At 47.8% G+C, this 20352-nt stretch overlaps 1 protein-coding gene across 4 annotated transcripts in view; it reads right to left on the minus strand.

Annotated features, from left to right (window-relative positions):
- Positions 1 to 20352, minus strand: part of FUBP3 (far upstream element binding protein 3) — a 50359-nt gene that overhangs the window by 12451 nt on the left and 17556 nt on the right. For all 4 annotated transcript variants that reach the window (XM_081587302.1, XM_081587300.1, XM_081587301.1 and 1 more), the window contains exons 3-11: positions 16346 to 16379; positions 13954 to 14003; positions 13473 to 13544; positions 12020 to 12077; positions 9851 to 10013; positions 6841 to 6939; positions 4114 to 4218; positions 2811 to 2913; positions 1658 to 1758 (exon numbers count right to left, since the gene is read on the minus strand). In XM_081587302.1, coding sequence (XP_081443428.1) covers positions 1658 to 1758; positions 2811 to 2913; positions 4114 to 4218; positions 6841 to 6939; positions 9851 to 10013; positions 12020 to 12077; positions 13473 to 13544; positions 13954 to 14003; positions 16346 to 16379 — 785 coding nt within the window. The remainder of the gene's footprint in view (positions 1 to 1657; positions 1759 to 2810; positions 2914 to 4113; positions 4219 to 6840; positions 6940 to 9850; positions 10014 to 12019; positions 12078 to 13472; positions 13545 to 13953; positions 14004 to 16345; positions 16380 to 20352) is intronic.

Below are 20352 nucleotides of genomic sequence, written 5' to 3' on the forward strand. Positions count from 1 at the left end.
GATCCCTGGGTTGGGAAGGTCCCCTGGAGGAGGAAATGGCAACCCACTTCAGTATTCTTGCCTGGAAAGCCCCATGGACAGAGAAGCCTGGCGGGCTATAGTCCATGGAGGTCACAAAGAGTCGGCTAAAGCACAGCACCTTGAAATCCAACCAGCAAAAAGAATAAAAGGATTAAAAACAAAAGCAAACCAACCCAAACTGGTTATCTCATTCCTCAAAAGAGGGAGGGGAAGCCAGGCACACCTGCCCATGGTCTGGGGCTGGAGGGGCCTCCGCCATGTTCTCACCGTTCGCCCAGCAGAGACAAGGCCCACATCCGGCTCTCAGGAGAGGAAGACCCCCTTCTCTCCAGGGCGAAGCAGCCGTTCCAGCCTCTATCCTGTGAGGCGCTCAGGAGTGGCAGCACTGATACTCTTTTCAGTGTTCAGGGCAAACCCGGTCAAGCTGAGAGCTTCTTCAGGGAAGGGGCAGCTCGGCAGACATGTGACACAGCGCAGAGTAGGAGTGAACTGGCTGCCGTCGACCAAGCGTGAACTGAATGTCTACCCAGAATCTAGACCAGCAGGAAGCCGAGCTGACGGGACTGCCTCCTGTGGCACTCTGCTTTTATGAGCGACAGACGACCAGCAAACAAGGGGATTTAGGGATCTACGTGAGAACACACACACAGCCAACCGTCTAAAAGGGGATGCCTCGGGCTCTGGGAGACAAGGCTGTCTCCTCCTCATCTCACAGCTTCGCAGTTCCGGGATCACCGGTTCTTACCACGAAGAAGGATGTCAGAGAGCAATCTGTGACTCTTCTCTGAACCTGCCTCATCCTAACAACTGCCTGGGGACTGTGGGCGAAACCCAAGCCACTCCTGGATATTCTGACTCAGGGATCTGGGGCCAGGGGGTCCATAAATCTGTAACCTCAGCAGGTACCCCCAGATGACTCAGGGGATCATGTGGGGTGTACCTCCAGGTACAAACAAACCCCTTGGCTTGCTGCTGAGAAAACTATGCCCAGAGGGGCTCAATGGCTAGCTTGCCAAAGGTCACATGAAAGATGGCAGAGCTGGGATGATGGCTTCTAACCTCTTGCTTCTTTCTTCAGCTCCTACTGCTCTCAGACTTTTCCTGCAAACCTGGGGGACAGGACATGACACGACAACCAACCACCAGCTACAGCAGCTCCCTAGAGCAACGTGTAACACAGTGCGGGGAGCTGTCATTCAAGCCTGCTCACAGTCCAGAGAAATATGAATGTGAGCATGGATCTGGTGCCTCAAGACAGCTTTAAAATTCTGGCAGATCACGAAGTCCTTTCTAAAGCTAAGAGTAGACTTGACTTGTTTTATAATGTGCCCAACTGTTCGAAACCTGGCCAGCTGCACTGTGAATCCCCCAAGCAGCTTAAATAGTTAGGAACTTACTTTTGTGAAGACAATCTAGATTCTGCAATAATAAAAAGGCAGAAGAATAATAAACTAGCAGGGAAAAAATAAAAGGAAGGCAGTTTTAAAAGACAGACAGAGAGAAGCCACTGGCTGTAATCTTGGAGGGAGGTAACTGACGAGAATATTGGTTTTCAGAAATGGGACTTGAGAGGGGGTGACTGCTCCAGGGTGCTTCTCCAGGGTGAGACATGAGAACTCTGGAGAGCCAGACCCACCTGGGCTGTGAGAATAAGCTCGCTGATGACATGTGCTGCGTGCTGGCATCGATCCGGGGGTCCCATCACCTGTGCAGCTCTCTCCGGACTAATACCGTCATCTGTGGAACAAGGGGAGAGATGGGATTAGGAAAAGCCCTGCTTCAGAAGGAAACAAACATCAATCTGATTTGCAGTTGGTATTTCTACCACCACCGAAGTGGTAGTAAGAACACATCTCTAGATTCAGGACACATTTTAGGCGGGGAAACATGTATGGCTACATCTTTCTGCATGGTCTCTGTCAAACCTCATTACGCGACTATAGCCATTTAAAAGAGGTATCATGGAACTTCCTTGGTGGTCCAGTGGAAGGAGGTCCCAATGGGGAGGGCCCAGTTGGATCCCTGGTCAGGGAATTAGATCTCACAGGCCACAACTAAGACACAGCGCAGCCAGATAAATAAATGTTAAAAAAAAAAAATTACAGAAACTAAACTTGAAAATAGACTTGAGCTATGGCAATATTTTCCAAATAGTAGTCTATCATGTTTTCCCATCTTCAGAGATAAGGAAAATAAAGACACTATGGATAATTTTGCTCATAAAAGGAAATTTGTAACACTTAAAAGAACTGTCCTTAAGATATTTTTTTTTTTTGGCCATGCCTCGGGGCTTTGTGTGATGTTAGTTCCCTGACCAGGGATAGAACCTGGGACCCCCTGCAGTGGAAGCACAGAGCCTTAACCACTGGGCCACTCGGGAAGTCTAAGATTTTTTTTTAATGGTTTTAAGTTACCTTTAATTTTATGAAATAAAAAATAAGGTGTTTGCTTTTAAATCTTTAATTGGCAATTAAAAGCTGGAAATGCTAATGTTGAACCCCACTCCCTTAACTTTCACTGGCCTGAAGAAAGAAAAAGAAAAAGGCCTGGACACTCCCGGGCTAGTGTGCTCTGGTACATGAAGGGTGACCCTGACAGCAAAGCCACAGAAAGCAACGAGGGCTGGAGGAGAAGCTGGATCGGAAATCTGGTAACAGAATGTTGCTAAAGAGAGAAAGGGTGAGAGAGAGCCAAGAACACACAGTGGCTAACGAAACAAAGTCCTTGTTTGGTGAGGTGTTCTTTACTTCTTCATAATGCTGAGGATTTCGAGAATCATCAAAACCAACCTGGTTTGAACTGAATTCTCACACCGGCATCATTCTGGATCTTTTTGATCATTTCCCCGTTTCTTCCTATTACAATCCCGACAGCAAACCTAGGCACAGACACCTGAGCACAGAGAAACAAAACCTCATCAGCATTTTCCTGCAAATCTGTCTTTTCTGCAAATCTGGTGTAAGTGTGTATACATACAACGATTTTTATTACAACATATTCCTGGAAATGATATAATAAAGCGTATTTTTCTCCTCTTAGGAAAAGTATTGAGGTTGATGACTGTATTCCTGTCCATTAAATGTATCTAGCAGGTCTGAGACTTGATCAAAAATAGTTATAAAAATGAAGTAAAGAAAGACTAAACCTGATAAAGATTTTAAAAAATATTTAGGATTAAAAATTTATCTTCCAAATTCTATGAAATAAGCATAAATGTACCATACATGTTTATACACGGTCCTTCACTCTTTTGTGGTAAAATACATGTAGCACAGTACTTATCACTTTAACCACTGTAAAAGTGCATTTCAACGGCATTAAACACCATCACAGTGCTGTGTAAACCATTGCTGATGCCTACACCCCAAACATTCTCATCACCCCAATAAGCAGTCGGTATCTGTGAACCCCAAACCTTCTCATCACCCCAATAAGCAGGCAGTATCTGTGAACCCCAAACCTTCTCATCACCCCAATAAGCAGTTGGTATCTGTGAACCCCAAACCTTCTCATCACCCCAATAAGCAGGCAGTATCTGTGAACCCCAAACCTTCTCATCACCCCAATAAGCAGGCAGTATCTGTGAAACCACGGCCCCTGGTAACCTCTATTCTGTTTTCTGTCTCTCTGCCTAGTCTAACGCTTCACGTAGGTGGAACCATATGACGTCTGACCTTCTGCATTTGTGCTGCGTTTATCAAGCATCATGTTTGCAAGATCCACTCATGCTGCAACAACATCAAGGATACATGACAATCCCATTCCACCTCATCAGTAAAACAGGCTTAGGGGTTAGATACAATCTCACAACACAGGTCACCACGAAAACCTGGACTTTGGTCTTCATCTGGGCAGTGGGGTAAGCTTTGAAGTACAACCCCAAGGCAGGGGCAAAGACCTCAGTCCCTGAAATGCACGCAGCTGGCATCCTTCACTACAGCTGACACTTGTTCCACACACCCCCAGGGAAGCAAGTGTACTTGTAGGGTTTTGTAAATCAGACAGGCATTACATAACTTGCTCAAGGTTGAAGGCTAACAGAATGTGACCTTCAACCTTAAGCTTGCCTACTAACCTGTAACTCAAGCATACCTCTATACTGCCTCCTCCCATTCGAGAGCTGAAATCACCGCGCACACCTCGAAAGTCTGCTTGGTCTTTCTCTCGGATGATTTCTAAGACCATTTCTCTTGCTTGCTGCATAAACACAAATAAAAGGCATTAAGGAAAACAATCCTGAAAAAACACATGACACCAGGTGAAAGATTAAACCCTCTCCCACTGGGCTCAAAGCCTCAGAAGGTGCTCAGCTGGGGAGAACTCACTATGTTGTACGGTTATTAGTTACCTGGGACAGGGGCGGGCTGCTGGTGGGCAGCATAGCATGTGTATCAAACCTTAAGTGTCCACACAGATAAGGGTGGGCTGTCAGGTAAAGCTGCGGGTGGGTCAGCACACTTGGGCTGGGTCAGAACTTGATTATGGTCGTCCCACCATACTTTCAGTGTGCCATCTCTTTCCAGTGGGGAGTGGGGGTATCTGAGAGCGCTGACTGTGGGGTAGCTTTCTCAGGAAAGAAGACATTAACAATGCATCCCCTGGCAGAGAAGCTCCAGGAGGTCAAGGGAAGAGGACAGCCTGGGGGCCTGCAAATACCTTCTGGCTCTTGAGTGTCTCCTCTCGACTGGCAAGCCCACGCCCCACACCTGACCATCTCTAAGGCACACCCAGGGTCCTCTCCCCCTGGAGGGCCCTGAGTCAGTCCATTCCACCTGGGCCACCAGCCCCAGAGGAGCCGGGGCGAAGAAGCAACCGCATGTAACAAGTCAAGGTCTTAGGGGAATCCAGAAAGGGTCCGAGTTCTGGAAAAATCAAATCAAACAAGAAAAACCAAAACAGCAATGTCCTAGGACATTTGGAGAAACTGAAATATGGACTGACTGTAAGATGATGTCATGGTATTACTATTATTTTCTTATGCCCCTTTATAATAAAGAAGGGAGCTTTATTCTTAGGAGATACACACTGCAGGATTTAGAGGTAAAATGTCATGTGTGTGTGCTCAGCTGCGTCTGACTCTTGGCAGCCCCACGTAGCCTGCCAGGCTCCTCTCTCCATGGAATTTTTTAGGCAAGAATATTGGAACTGGGGTGCCATCTTTCTTCTCCAGAGGATCTTCCCAACCCAGGGATTGAACCCTCGTCTCGTGCGTTGGTGGGTGGGTTCTTTACCACTGAGCCACCTGGGAAGCCCAGAAAAGTCACATGGTACCTGCCATTTACTCACAAACGGTAAAGCAAAAAAATAAAAAATATATATACACACACATACAAAAATGGTATAAGCAGGTTGAGAGTATTCAGATGTTCACTACACTATCTTTTCAACTTTTATATTTGCAGTTTTTCATAATAAAAAATTTGGAAGATTAAAAAAAAAACCCAAAGAACAATTTACCCTAAATTGTAAAATAAAAAATACAAAAAAAATAGTTTTTTTCAAATAAAAAACACAAAAAATACAGTTTTAACATTAAAAAATAAATACTAAAAACTTTCCTTTGTAATAATTTTCCTGCAAATTCATGAAACATCAATGAAATAAGCTCTCTGCCCAGGTATTTTTTCTACGAAAGACAAAAGCCAAATGTTCCACTAGCGAAGCAAAGAGTGGAGGTTTTCTGGGAGGTGGCTTTTCTGCTGTCCAGCCAGTTCTTCCCTCCATCCAAAGAGCTCTATGACGCACAGCAGTGGAGTCCACAGGCTGGACTGGATGAGCCAAGTGTGGAAGGGTTAGGTACAGTCTTTTTACATTTAAAAAGGCTGGAAACTCTGGGGGACCTGACGGGGCTGAGTGAAGGGAGGGAGTGAAGGGCTGCATTGTTGACTGGAACCTAAGCAAAGCAGCCACCGTAATCACCTACCCTCAATCCTGTTTTAAAACCATTGTTTTATATGAAGACCTTGACCAAAAAAAAGTGTTATCAGATGATATCTACCAGTGACTATCATCTGAGCTCAGCTGAACGACATTGTTAAGAACTAAGGGACCCTTTTGCCAGAGACGGGTAGCCTCAGCCGGCTGGAAGCCCCAGGACCCCTCCGAGGACAGCTGTCACTGCTGGGCTGGCTCTCCGAGGTGGGTCACTCCAGAGGGATTCAAACTGCAGCAAGGCCGGCGGAAAAACGAGGACAGCCACACTCCCACACCCACTCCTGCTAACAGCCCCAGGGCTGCAGGGCGGAGCCTCTGCCTGCTGTCAGCGCTGGGGGCAGGCCTTGGAGGCACACGGGGCGCCTGCGATGAGGGCACACGTGCACCTTCCGTGGTCTGGGCACCTTTTTAGTCGCCTCCCACCGCAGCCAGCTGTCTTGTCAAAATGGGTCGAGAGAACAAACTAATGCCGCAGGGAGCCTGCATCTGAGCTGAGCATAGGTCAGCATCAGAAACTGCATCAGATCAGAGTTGCATCAGCCAACAAGACTGTCTGTGCTGTGGACAACCTGTGCGTCAGCTGCCCCTGCCGTAGCCTCTGTGGACAGCTGGCTCTGAGCACTCGAAACATGGCCTGTGTAAATAAGGGACTCACTTTTTATTTAACGTGAATGATTCCAACAGCCACATGTGGCCAGCAGCCCTGGTACCGGGCAGCATGACCCAGTTCTTTTCACCCTCAAACTTGGTGTGAGAAGACAGCCTGCCTTAAATCAAGGACCACCCCAGCTTATGATTTCCCGAATGACATAAAAACACAACAAATATACTACCAAGTGATGCCACCACACCTGGGACCTGCCTGACCCATGGTTTCTCTCCTACCTGAACTTTAAACGGGTCTCCGGTGATGCGAAGGGGCTTGTCTGCTCCCGTGGGCAATGGGCCATCCTGGATCATGACCATCTTCACGCCGGTCCGCTCCTGTGGGGGCACATGGGTCCTCAGAAGAAAGCCTTCTTCCTCCGAGGACTGGGCTCTGCAAGAGCACACAGGCCACAACCCTGACCTGCAACTTCAAAGGCCCTGAGCCCTGAAATAAGAGCTAGTCCCTAACAAAATCTGGCAGCAAAACCAACCCAAACTCACGGAAGCGCACTTCCAGTCCTCCTCTCAGTGACTGTGACTATTACTATGTTCAGTTCAGTTCAGTCGCTCAGTTGTGTCCGACTCTTTGCGACCCTGTGAATCGAAGCATGCCAGGCCTCCCTGTCCATCACCAATTCCCTGAGTCCACCCAAACCCACGTCCATCGAGTCGGTGATGCCATCCAGCCATCTCATCCTCTGTCGTCCCCTTCTCCTCCCGCCCCCAATCCTTCCCAGCATTAGGATCTTTTCCAATGAGTCAACTCTTCCCATGAGGTGGCCAAAGTATTGGAGTTTCAGCTTCAACATCAGTCCTTCCAATGAACACCCAGGACTGATCTCCTTTAGGATGGACTGGTTGGATCTCCTTGCAGTCCAAGGGACTCTCAACAGTCTTCTCCAACACCACAGTTCAAAAGCATCAGTTCTGCGGCGCTCAGCTTTCTTCACCGTCCAACTCTCACATCCATACATGACCACTGGAAAAACCATAGTCTTGACTAGATGGACCTTTGTTGGCAAAGTAATGTCTCTGCTTTTTAATATGCTATCTAGGTTGGTCACAACTTTCCTTCCAAGGAGTAAGTGTCTTTTAATCTCATGGCTGCAAGCACCATCTGCAGTGATTTTGGAGCCCCCAAAAATAAAGTCTGACACTGTTTCCATTGTTTGCCCATCTATTTCCCATGAAGCGATGGGACCAGATGCCATGATCTTAGTTTTCTGAACGTTGAGCTTTAAGCCAACTTTTTCACTCTCCTCTTTCACTTTCATCAAGAGGATCTTTAGTTCTTCTTTGCTTTCTGCCATAAGGGTGGTGTTATCTGCATACCTGAGGTTATTGATATTTCTCCCGGCAATCTTGATTCCAGCTTGTGTTTCTTCCAGCCCAGCGTTTCTCATGATGTACTCTGCATATAAGTTGAATAAGCAGGGTAACAATATACAGCCTTGACGTACTCCTTTTCCTATTTGGAACCAGTCTGTTGTTCCATGTCCAGTTCTAACTGTTGCTTCCTGACCTGCATACAGGTTTCTAAAGAGGCAGGTCAAGTGGTCTGGTATGCCCATCTCTTTCAGAATTTTCCACAGTTTATTGTGATCCACACAGTCAAAGGCTTTGGCATAGTCAATAAAGCAAAAATAGATGTTTTTCTGGAACTCTCTTGCTTTTTCGATGGTCCATTGGATGTTGGCAATTTGATCTCTGGTTCCTCTGCCTTTTCTAAATCCAGCTTGAACATCTGGAAGTTCACGGTTCATGTATTGCTGAAGCCTGGCTTGGAGAATTTTGAGCATTACTTTACTAGCGTGTGAGATGAGTGTAATTGTGCTGTAGTTCGAGCATTCTTTGGCATTGCCTTTCTTTGGGACTGGAATGAAAACTGACCTTTTCCAGTCCTGTGGCCACTGCTGAGTTTTCCAGATTTGCTGGCATATTGAATGCAGCATTTTTACAGTGTCATCTTTCAGGATTTGAAATAGCTCAACTGGAATTCCATCACCTCCACTAGCTTTGTTCGTAGGGATGCTTTCTAAGGCCCACTGGACTTCTCATTCCAGGATGTCTGGCTCTAGGTGAGTGATCACAGCATCATGATTATCTGGGTCATGAAGATCTTTTTTGTATAGTTCTTCTGTGTATTCTTGCCACCTCTTCTTAATATCTTCTGCTTCTGTTAGGTCCCTACCATTTCTGTCCCTTATTGAGCCCATCTTTGCATGAGATGTTCCCTTGGTATCTCTAATTTTCTTGAAGAAGTCTCTAGTCTTTCCCATTCTGTTGTTTTCCTCTATTTCTTTGCAGTGATCGCTGAGGAAGGCTTTCTTATCTCTCCTTGCTATTCTCTGGAACTCTGCATTCAAATGGGAATATCTTTCCTTTTCTCCCTTGCTTTTTACTTCTCTTCTTTTCCCAGCTATTTGTAAGGCCTCCTCAGACAGCCACTTTGCTTTTTTGCATTTCTTTTCCATGGGGATGGTCTTAATCCCTGTCTCCTGTACAATGTCACAAACCTCCGTCCATAGTTCATCAGGCACTCTGTCTATCAGATCTAGTCCCTTAAATCTATTTGTCACCTCCACGGTATAATCATAAGGTATTTGATTTAGGTCATACCTGTTCATTCATGTCATTACTATGTTCAGCCATGGAAATCTCCATTTGATTACGGGGTGCAGCCCCGGAACTTGCTGGGGGTGTTAAATCCTAAAGCACACCTGGCCCCATGTGTCTCCGATGAGGGAATCTGGAGCTCAGAGCAGTTTATGAAGCATTTACTCAGTAGTGGGCACCTCTCTCAGGGTCTCATGTAAATAAAAATAACGCGTATTACTTTAGCTCATGACAACAGTGAGGCCAGCGCCTCCCTGCTCTTACAGACAAGGACCCTGAGCCTTAGAAAAAGTACGCGGCTGCATCCATGACCTGACAACTAAGAGCAGGAGTGCTGCTAGCTCTAGACACAGGATTTTCATCTGAGAGTCTCAACAGGGCTTCACTGCCACAGTGGATGCTGCCTGCTCAGGGGACTCCAGGCCTTGGTGTCACAGCTGGCATTAAGCCTGGCCACAGTAAGTGTTCAGAACTGTGGAAGCCCCTGGGCAGAGGTTCTGGGGGGAGCTCTGTACCGTGGTGCACGGCCAGCCCAGCTCAGGCAAGCCAGAGCCACGACAAAGCCTCCCGAGCTGGGAAGATGGAGGAAGTGAAGGCCTGCTGAAGTGAGGCTCAGCAGGGGGTCACATACCTGCAACTGCTTTATCGTCTCCCCGCCTTTGCCGATGACCAGACCCACTTTCGATGCTGGGATGAGAATCTCCTGGACCGTGCTGTTGCCGTCAATGTCATTGTGAAAGCCGGGTCCATTCCGACAGCGGTCCACGATCTGCCCCAGGAGCCGTTTGGCTTGTCTTTGGGAGGGAGAAGAACCACAAGAGAACCAGTGGTTAAGTGAATGCTCTGGGCGCCCAGGAAGGGACAAACAGCACCGGGGAAACGTAAGAAGGGGTCAAGGCTGCCCTCCAGCCAGCTCCAGCTCTTGCCCCCACAACCCGGGAGGTCTCTGCCATCCGCCACGCTACCGGGCTGGAAGTTAAAAGCAACACACACCACAGGAGCAACGTTCCGCCACAGCCCCTCCACATCTGCCCTCCGCTTGCCCTTGTGTCTCATGTGCATGCCACACACATGCCTGTCTCCTATTTGAACGTCAGTGGCCCTGGCGGCAGAGCCTACCTCTGATCCCCCTGCATCTCTCTGAGCCCCGGGCCAGCATAACCCTTCTCACAGAGCACACGCTCAACGGACGGTGGTTAAATAAGGGCAGAAGAGAAAGCAAGGAGAAAGACGGGGTGAAAGAAAGAAAGCAAGGGTTAGTAGTCATCATCTGAATCCTCAAACTCCAAATTTCTTCTCCATAACCAACCAGACTGCTTGGGTGACTTTCAGCTAGGGCTCGGAGTCACCGGCTCAGTTTCAAGGGTGGGGGAGAAACGGAGGCAGGGCCCCGGTGCAGCTGTATGGCCATATACACCTGCTTTGTGCTTTTCAGTTTGTCAAGAGCCTGCATTTCCCCTGGAATTTTATGCTGATGTACCTGGAGATGGGGGAGGGGAACTGCAATGGTGAAATAGTACAACCCAGCCTACCGAGGTCCTATGTTGGGCCAATTTCCTTTTCTGCACCAGAATCTCCCCTGGCTGTCATTTGCAGTGTTTATTCTTTGAATTGCCATGTACGATATATTTTGTGGTTCCTTTAATAGCTACTAAACAGGCTGGCTGTACTGCACACTGAAGGAAAAAAACGGTTTTCTACTCAAGTTATAAGCCTGCTGCCTCGACTGCTTGGGCAGAACAGGAAGCAGGAATGTTTAGAAGAGGAGGAAGACGGCGAATGGCAGGAAATGGATGTTGCCTGTTGTAGTCCTGAGCCTTTGTGTAGCGTCAGCCATGTGCATCTTCTCAGTTACAGCAGCTTTTTAATATTTTGCCTGTGTACTAGATTAACCTGCGTTGGAAGAAAAATGCCTTGACTCCAGCAAAAGCATCCTGCTTGCCCTCTAATGCACACCTGCCAGTGGTGTTTATTCTGGTTCACTGCTTGCAATGTTACAGCAGAACAAGAGAATTTAAACTCATCTAGACTCCCTGAGAAAGGGAAACAATAAAACAGCCCTACCTACTGAGCCAGACATAATCTCGGCACCCCTGTCCCCAGACGCGACGCTGCTCGGTAGATGGAAAGAGGAGACGCAGCAGACTCAGGGTGAGTACCTCCCCCTTCCCCAGGAGATTCTGGGACTCAGGAGGCCCACATCTGGTACAGGCCTCTGGGCATGCGTGTACCAGGAGAGCGAGGCTTGTCCCAAGGCTGCTCTAAGGGCCCCAAGAGACAAAACACCCTCTGGCTGGTCCACAGGGCCCTCTGCATGGGGCAATGGCCACCAAGAGTAGACTCACTGGGTTCACAGATATCAGAAGGGCGATGGGAGCAGCCCCAGGCAAGAGACCTGATGCCAGGATTCTCAATGCTCCCCAAAGTGAGAGGCTTAACTGATCCAAACCTGCTCAGGTAAAGGAGGTTATTAACAGGGAAGAAGTGAGTTAATGAGAGCGTTCAGGCAGGGTGAATGGACACTCTGGAGGACCTGCTTTATGAAGTAGGTGTTATGACAGCTGTGAGAAATTCTGTAGGGTTTGGGAAAAAAAGGTGATACCTTATGTGTTTAAGGTAACAGAACAACTCCCCTGGCGTGGCAACCTCCCAGATCCTTCTCTAAGGAAGCATCTGCATTTCGCGGCCAAACTGCGGCACAGATCGACAGTGTTCAGTAACAATTCTGCCCTTCCATTTCTCCCCGGCTGGGGAAGGAGGAAGAAGAGTGAAAAAGAGAAAGTAAATAAAATAAACTTACTCAATACTTTCTGGGGTTCCGGTAAGTACACAGGGCCTCTCTGGAATCCCAGAACTCTCTACAAGAAGAATCAAGAAGACGAGGTGTGTTGGTGGGCATCAGGCAACTGTGCGCCTTTGCCTCTGTGTACAGACTATCTCTCGGGCTGGTTCCTACACCAGCCCCACAGAAGCCTCGGCTCCCAGAAAAACAGTCTGCTCCCACTTGCGGAGAGACTATGAAGCTGGGAGCTCCAGCCTGGATTCTCCAAATAAAAACAAGTCCTGCAGGGGGCAGCGGGAAGGACGCAGCCGTGGGCTCTGCGTTGGTCCTAATTACCAGCCTCAGCTTCGTACCTGACCCACGAGTGTGCTAGTAAGTGCCAGAGTCACTTAACCTGCTGCTCCTGTTTGTCTGCCTGCAGTGAAGTTTAATGGGTAACTGCCGGCAGCTCTGAGGCACACTCGTGTGGAGTTTAATGGTATACAAGTCAGAGTTATTACTAGTAACTGCACAAATATTCCAAGGGAACAGTGACATCCATGTGGAATTGGTTCTGGGCCATTTGACAAGAGAGGGTAAAAAACCTTACTTTCCAACACCACACAGGACCTTATTCTGTTCCTAAAAAAAACTGCCTCGGGAGAGAGGTTCAAGGGGGAGGGGACATATGTATACCTATGGCTGATTCATGGTGATGTATGGCAGAAACCAATACAAGGTTGTAAAGCAGTTATCCTCCAATTAGAAATAAACAAACAACAACAACAAAAACTGCTTCTGAAAATTCATAGTCAAAAAAAATGAGACAAATGGCTAACAGCAGTAACCGCCTTCGAGACACTGTAGAAGTATCTTTTAAAATGACAAACATTTCTGTCGTCAAATGCCTCTAAATCCTGTCCTCTGCTGTGGAAAGTGGTCAAACTCAGATGATGAAATTATAAATGAAAGTAACAACTCTTCTTCCTCAGTTTGTGTCTCTCCATCTCACGCGGTCAAAACGACCCCACTGGGGAAGGTCCTGAGCTGAGCTTCATACGTGCTCACGGAGCCAGAACCTCCAGCCGGCCCCTTTCCACAAAGGGCAGGGACCATCGACTCCAGGGGAGCAGTGAGCAGACCCCAGCAATGAGCCCAGAGCCACAGCACTCCTCCAGGCCCCACGCTGCCTGACATCACATTCTGGTGCAGAAAACAGAGGTCCGAGACCAGCAGGTGGGGACCACACTGGGCCCAGAGCTGCAGAAGGTCTGTCTCCCCAGAGGCCAGACGGGCAGCTTCGCCGGGACCTGCTTCTGCTCTGGTTTTTCTGGTTCTCACCTGGGAGGTCATCTCCACTGCAGGAAAAACAGCCATCGCATATACTTACCAAGCCCCTAGACTCCTAAGCAACAGGCAGAGGTACTACGTCTGAAAATCTTTAAAGATTGGCTTCTACCACACCAAGATCTATGAAAAAAGCAGCCCTTACCTGAGGCAATCTGAATTTTGCAGCCAGATTCTGCTTGAATCCGCGAGATCTGCTCACCTCCCCGGCCGATAACTGAAACAAATGAAACAGGGTCAGAATATGCCCCTTATTCCACATTTAACCATGCACGGATGACTCCATTAACTCAACAAACATTTATACTTGGCTCACGGCACAACAAACCTTGTGCGTGAGACACAGCAGACAAGAAAGGGTACCCCAGCTGAACTTGTGCGAGCCCACAGAACTTGTGCGTGAGACACAGCAGACAAGAAAGGGTACCCCAGCTGAAGTGGGGGGGAGCCCATGGCCCAACATTCCCATCCCCCCTCAGCGTGGAGTCCTGGTTTGGGGCAGCGCTTTGGGGCTCTGAAGAACGCAGTGTGCAAAGCATTCTACTACAGGTGACAGACATGCTAAGGGATTACAATGAACATGAGGGACAGGAATCAGGGAAAAAGTGGATAACACGGATACTTACTAAATCCAACCATTTTATCAGGCACTTTGAATTCTTCTGTTATTACTGCCCTAAAAACAAAGAACATTTTGGAAAAATACACAGAATAAAGAATTCTGCAATCATTTTCAGCTCCCCAAACTTCCCATATTGGCAATCTTAGAGGACAGAGGCTTCAAATAAATCATGCCAACATGGCCAACAAGTCTACAACCATCTGCAAAGGCGGTCCCCTAGAGACCTCTTTGATCAATTACTCCTTGCAAAGACCCAAGCCTCCCCTTTCCCTATGTCAGAGCAAGAAACCTCTTTCATGAAACCATCATCAGCTCCACTAACAACTGACTTTTCTTTCTGCAGTTACCCTCAGAAATGCTGAACACCTGAAGGTCCTCTGAGGCGTGGGGTGTGCTTAGCCTTCTATTCTGGTCTCCCAGATGAAGAGAGACAGCTACTTGTCAACAGTCCTCGTCTCCCAATCTTTTTACTGCTTTCTGGGCACCCTCTAATTTATCTGCCTCTTAGGATGAGACGTCCCAAATGGAACCAGCGTCCTGCTGAGGCCTAATTGGTGCTGACCAGTACAGAATGATTACCTTGCTTATTCCGCAAGGGACTTCTGTTAAATGCTACCCCATCCATTATGTGCCTTTAAAAAAAGAAACAAAAAAACAAAAACCAACTGCTGCACTGGTTCTTCAAACAACTCTTCAAATTTTGCCATATAGTGTGTTGTGGACAATATCCAATTTGCCCAACACCCCAGAAAGCAATTAAATCTAAACATTTACCTTAGGAGGAAAACTAAATGCAAGTAGTTAAAAAAAAAAAAAAGCAAGCACTTTCAAACCTCCCTCACACAGCTGGATCTTTACCCATCACGTAAAGCACTGAATCCAGCGCATGCTCTCCGGGAAAGCACAGCACTTAGAAGAGACGCGGCAGCATAAACAGCGCCACCGCTGCAGCCCACAGGCTTCTCGTGCTTTCATCCTCACGCTACACACGCACGAGGCTTCTCTACACCTCTGGGGCCACGTGAATTCACACCCAAGCCAGTGGGATCCCTGGCTTCCTTAGCAGTTAAGACTGTAAACGTTAATGCCAAGACTCGGTCGGCCTGAACGGTCCATTGGACGAGAGACCAAGGGCCCTGGTGGGACGTCTCCTGGTGGTGGTGAGAGGTCACCATGCTCCTGGACGCGGAGCCACCAGGCTGCTGCCTGCATGCGCAGCACAAAGCTGTCTACTCTCAGGAGACAGTCCTGGGGAATTTACTAGAAGGCGTTCAGCACCAGCCCCACTCAAAAACTCAGGCAGCTCCTCGGCTCGCAGGAACAATTTTAGCAGACTCCCTCTGAGGGAAAAATGTTGTTCAGATGAGCTGCCCTGGGGTTCCGGGAAGACAAGGTCTTATTATAAACCCAAGGCTGAAACTGCTCTAAGGCACAAAGTATGAACGTTTTGGAAAGTAAAATCCTAAGGAACTATGGCTTTATAGGAAAGTTACATGTGATGCTAACACAACCTCAATTAAATGACTGTATTTCAATTCATTAAAAAAAGAAACAAATGAAGCAAAGAAACAACAAAAAAGTCACCAGGATAGTGCCTGGTGACTTCTAGAAACTCCCAAACATGCGGAGAATACAATATAACTGTATCACCAGTTAAGGATAATAGGTTGCAGTAACAAATATGCAGCATACAATTTCACCCCTTAGAGAAGAGAAGCCCTCCCCTGTGGTTTTCCTGCATATTTTGTTCTTTTAGAAGGGTAACATTGTGACCACAAATATCCTGTCTTACAGACTGGCCTTTTTCAAGCCCAGAGGTCTCTGTATCTCTCTAAATCCTTAATGTTTATGGGAAAGTGGGGGGGGGGGGACTGAGGAAGGGAAATCAACACAGCACCCATCCAAGGTTCTGGGGTGAGGCTTCTAACTAGGGTGGGGGCACCCAGACTTCCATCCTGGGCCCTGACTCCTGGAGCAACGTGAGCTCTATCTTGGGAAAGCCCAGTTAAGTCACACTTCTTTAGAAGGGCTTTTCTCAAGCAAAGAGGTGAATGATTCCAGAATATGGGGAAAACCATCAAACCAGGAGAACAATTTTCACATTCTCTACTGTTAAACTCAACATATGTGGGCAGAAAGAGCAGCTCCAATATCCCAGAAGTCTTTTAAGTTTAGTTTTACAATAATGGTTGATTTTTAATACCAAGTATCAGTTTATCCCTTCAGCTTACACTGTCTTGGAAAGGGCTACAAAAAAAAGTTGAGTCTTAAAAAGAAATCTAGCCCATGGTTTTTCACACTCTCAACCTCTGACTTTCTAACACTCTAGTACAGATGGTGGATCAATAAACAATTAGAAATGATCAATAAATAATAAAACATAACCCACTGCTTACCTTTGATGTACCAAGGCCCCTAACTGGTTACCTACTGTGGCAAAGAGAAAGAGAAAAGAAAAATCAAAGCATTAGCACGCATAAACTAACTTTATCCTTACACGACTTCTTACCATTTCAGGGGGAAAAAAAAAGAAAGGCAGAAAGAAAGCAAACAGTAATTTAGGCTCAGTGGCTGAAATGAATGCGTTACGTGATATGAAACAGGAGGGGATGTCGTGATCAACAGTCTCTAGCCCAGTGTCCAGCTGAACGCAGGATAAGAAATTGATCTGTGTGTCCACATGCTGAGCAGCCTGGGAGAAAATCCTGCTCGCTAAATCCCTCTCACTTCCTACCTCCCTCCTGCTCGGGATCCAAACTCAATGTAAAGATGGCCAGGGTCCCGTCTTTCTCTTTTTAAAACAAATGAGAAGATTTAACCTCCTAGTTTGGAAGCATTGTTAAGGACTGCTCTGTGGCAGCTGCAGTCACTAGGAACGTGCACATATGTTCCTGCTGGCCACTCCAAGGGGCATCCCCCCTACTCTCCCTATCCTCCCAAGAGCATAAGCATCTCAAGGAGAGGAATGAGGAGCTGGCCTCCTCCCTTCTTGGGCCTCTTGGCTGACCCACCCTCGCAGTCTGGACGCCGCGGATGCTAGGAGTGAGCAACTGTCTTTCAAGCCCATTTCACAGAGACGACGGTGCCCAACAGGCTCTAATTATGAAAACCAAGTCTGCAGTTACACTCCCGCAATGCCACTTCAGCTACGCTTTTTGTTCATTTCTCCTCTTTCAGCTATTGATGAGTGTCTCCACCAGCCATCAGCAAAAAAATGAGTCTGTGGTATTTCTCTTTGGAAAATGCAGCCCAGGAAACACAGTCAGCAGACAACGAATAAGTATAAACCCCAACTGCATCACAAGGAACTGAATGAATCTTACAAAATGCTACCAAGAGCATTCAAATATATGTCTCCCGGCAAAGTTATAAGAAGGACAGATATGCGCTAAGTGGAGAAGAATCAATTACATCAGCCTCAGAACAAAGAGGGACATGTCTGACATCTGAAATCTAGGGCTCCAACAGCTCTTCTTTCTGCTTGAACTTAACCCTGTCATTCTCGGACCGCAGAGGAGCTGGTTGTAAAACAACCAAGGAAAAGAAACCAGATTGTGATGTTTTAAAAGGAGAAGAGAAAGCCTGGAGAAACACACAGCAAAAAAGTACACAAAGGTACTGAGTCAATACCGTATTTCTCCTTGATCAATGGCACAATAATGGTCTACAGCCAAAACACTGACCTTATATACTATTACCCTGCTTATCTCAGAGATAACAGCATTGTTTTTTATCGACTCTTAAAAATTTTCTTTCTGTGCTTCCAGTCTGAATATAACAAATGCCCTTGCTCCGCACAGGCTGTATCCACGATTCCCATTCCGTGTGAAAAGCGGACAAGCACCAGCTCGAGAAGAGACTCCTCGTCACCCACTCAGGCCCTGGATGTTGTGAGGATCGCCCACAGCAAAGACAGCGGGCGTGAAAACAATACATGGAAGGAGAAGGTTCACGACAGAGTGCCGCTGAGTCTAGTCACCTGTTCCTATTTAAGGGTCCTGCTCAGCTTCCCTGCTCACGGTCAGAACTCTTTCTCTTAGGGGTAAAGAAACCAGTGAGGACAGAGAAACTGAAATGTCTTGAAATGGTGCCAACACCGAAGAGCGGGGACTAGCCCCTGCTTGGGGCAACGCAGGCGGACCTTGGCTCAGGGTCTGCCGCGCTCTCTGGTGAGAGATGCCACAAGGCTGATGACCTAGCGACACTTCAGCTGGAAAAGCGGCAGCAACTCAGTAAAGGGTGACTCTGCCATAGAGGACTTCATGCAATTCACGAGAACATTTGGAGGGCTCCTGGTCAAAAGCCATTTGAAATTTTGTTCTCATCAGAAAAAGGAAATTCCTTTTTTTGGCAAAGTACGTGTCACGGGTGTCATGCACACGGTATCACTTCTGACAGCCAGCTGCTCTGGTGACAGGTGGAGGTGCTCACAGAGATGGAAAATACAAGGGCGGACGCTGTCCTCCCACGAACAGACGGGCTGCTGGGAGCCCCTACTGAAGAGTGAAACCAAATTCAAATCCACACCCAACCCTTTAAGTTGCTGGACTCTTATTAAACAGCACAAATCGTCTCTCTCCTCCATGCAAAGGCCAGAGCTCGAGGAGGAAAAGGGTGATTTAAAGTTTCATTCTCTTCTGAAACATTCCCATTTGGTGCCTAAAAATGAAAAGCAGCAGTTAGGCAAGGGACACTGGCCACACTCATACGGCAAACAAATGGGGGGACCTTCTCTCCGTCTTCAGGATGAACAGGGTCAGACGAGGCAGGCATATGGGGACGTCGAGCAAGCTCGATTTAACAATTACAGTCATTTTACTGTAAAAAAGGAAAAAGGCTGAATAAAATCAGTGCTACTTCCTCTTAATGGCACCTGCTGGTCAACCATGGTTCACCTGGCCTCCAAACTTCCTGGCACACGTGTGCAGGTACACACACAGGTGTGGTTCTTACTTACCCTGCACGCTATACAATGGGAAGCCACCCGGCCAATGGAAAGATGAGCTTCCCAGAGAAAACATCCATGAGAAAAAACAATATGAGAAATCCTTTCTGGAGAGTCATCATTTTTTCAATCGTGATCTTTGAAAAAAATGAGGCACTGGACACTTTCTTTTTACCTTAGAGAGGAGGAAAAAAGTCTCCATTCACCACCACCCCCCACCCGCTCCAAAAAAATGCTAACAAAATATCACTGGGGAATACACCCAGCTTTATAATACACACAGTCTTAATGGTTAGCCCTCCACGCCCTGCCTCAGAATAGCCCAAGGGGCCAAGCACCCAGCATCGCTTTTAACATCCAAAACAGGCACACAGAGCGGGAGCCCCGGGACAGGTGAGAGGGCAGGTCAGACAGGACATGCCCACAGTGCTATCGTGCCCGGCAAAATAAACAAACAAACAAACCAAACCTTCCTCTTCAGCCTCAGAACACAATCCTGTGCCCAGGCTTGGATTCCTGACTCCGTGACTCTGACCAGTGTCTTTCTGAGCCCGGTTAAGGTCAACCACACTTGCAGTTAGCTGCGGCCACTTCTGCAGTTTCCAAAGCAGTTTTAAAAAGCTCTTCTCCCAAGGACAACACAAAGGCTTCCTGTGTTCTAAAGCAGCAGCTCATGCCCTAGGGCCCACAACACACTGACAGGCTAAATTCAGCGGAGAGCCCCTAGACAAGTAACCCGTTACTAATTTGGCAAATTGTTATTTAAAAAGTGAAAATAAATCCAAGTTTATCTCACTAATGTCTCTCTCAGCTGCAGCTGAATATGCTCCGTGATGGGAAAGGCCCACCACTAGTCTCCAAGCGCCCTGGGAGGCAGAGGCTGTTACTAGCAGTCTCATCTGACTGATGGAGATGCCTCGGAAAACGGCACAGGTGCGTGAATGCCTGTGCCCAGGTGACCCCTGCACCATCTTTCGGGTGTTGGGCACCACGCTGGGTCTTGGGCATAAAATGGTGAGCAAGGTCGTATTTGCCTTCAAGAAGTTTAGAGTCTGCCTTCCCTGGTGGTTCAGCGGTTAAGAATCTGCCTGCTAATGTGGGGGATGTGGGTTTGATCCCTGATCCAGGAAGATTTCACGTGCCTTGGGGCAACTAAGCCCATGTGCCAGGACTACTGAGCCCGAGCTCTAGAGCCCACGAGCCACGAGAAAAGCGAGCACAATGAGACGCCTGAGCACGGCTACTGGAGAGCAGCCCCTGCTCCCTACAACCAGAGAGAGCCCGCGTGCAGCCACGAAGACCCAGCACAGCCGTAAATGAACAAACCCGCGTCGTCTAGTGAGGAAAGCAGAGGGCTCCACGAGGAGCAGCAGCTGCCCTAGTCTCCGGGGGCGCGGAGGCATTAGGGGTGCACCCGCGCCCCTCCACCGTCACCGTGCCGGGGCCCACCCAGGGGTC

The sequence above is a fragment of the Giraffa tippelskirchi genome, chromosome 4 (assembly GCF_054371585.1).
Source record: "Giraffa tippelskirchi isolate mGirTip1 chromosome 4, T2T-mGirTip1v1.2.pri, whole genome shotgun sequence".
NCBI classification, from domain to species: domain Eukaryota; kingdom Metazoa; phylum Chordata; class Mammalia; order Artiodactyla; family Giraffidae; genus Giraffa; species Giraffa tippelskirchi.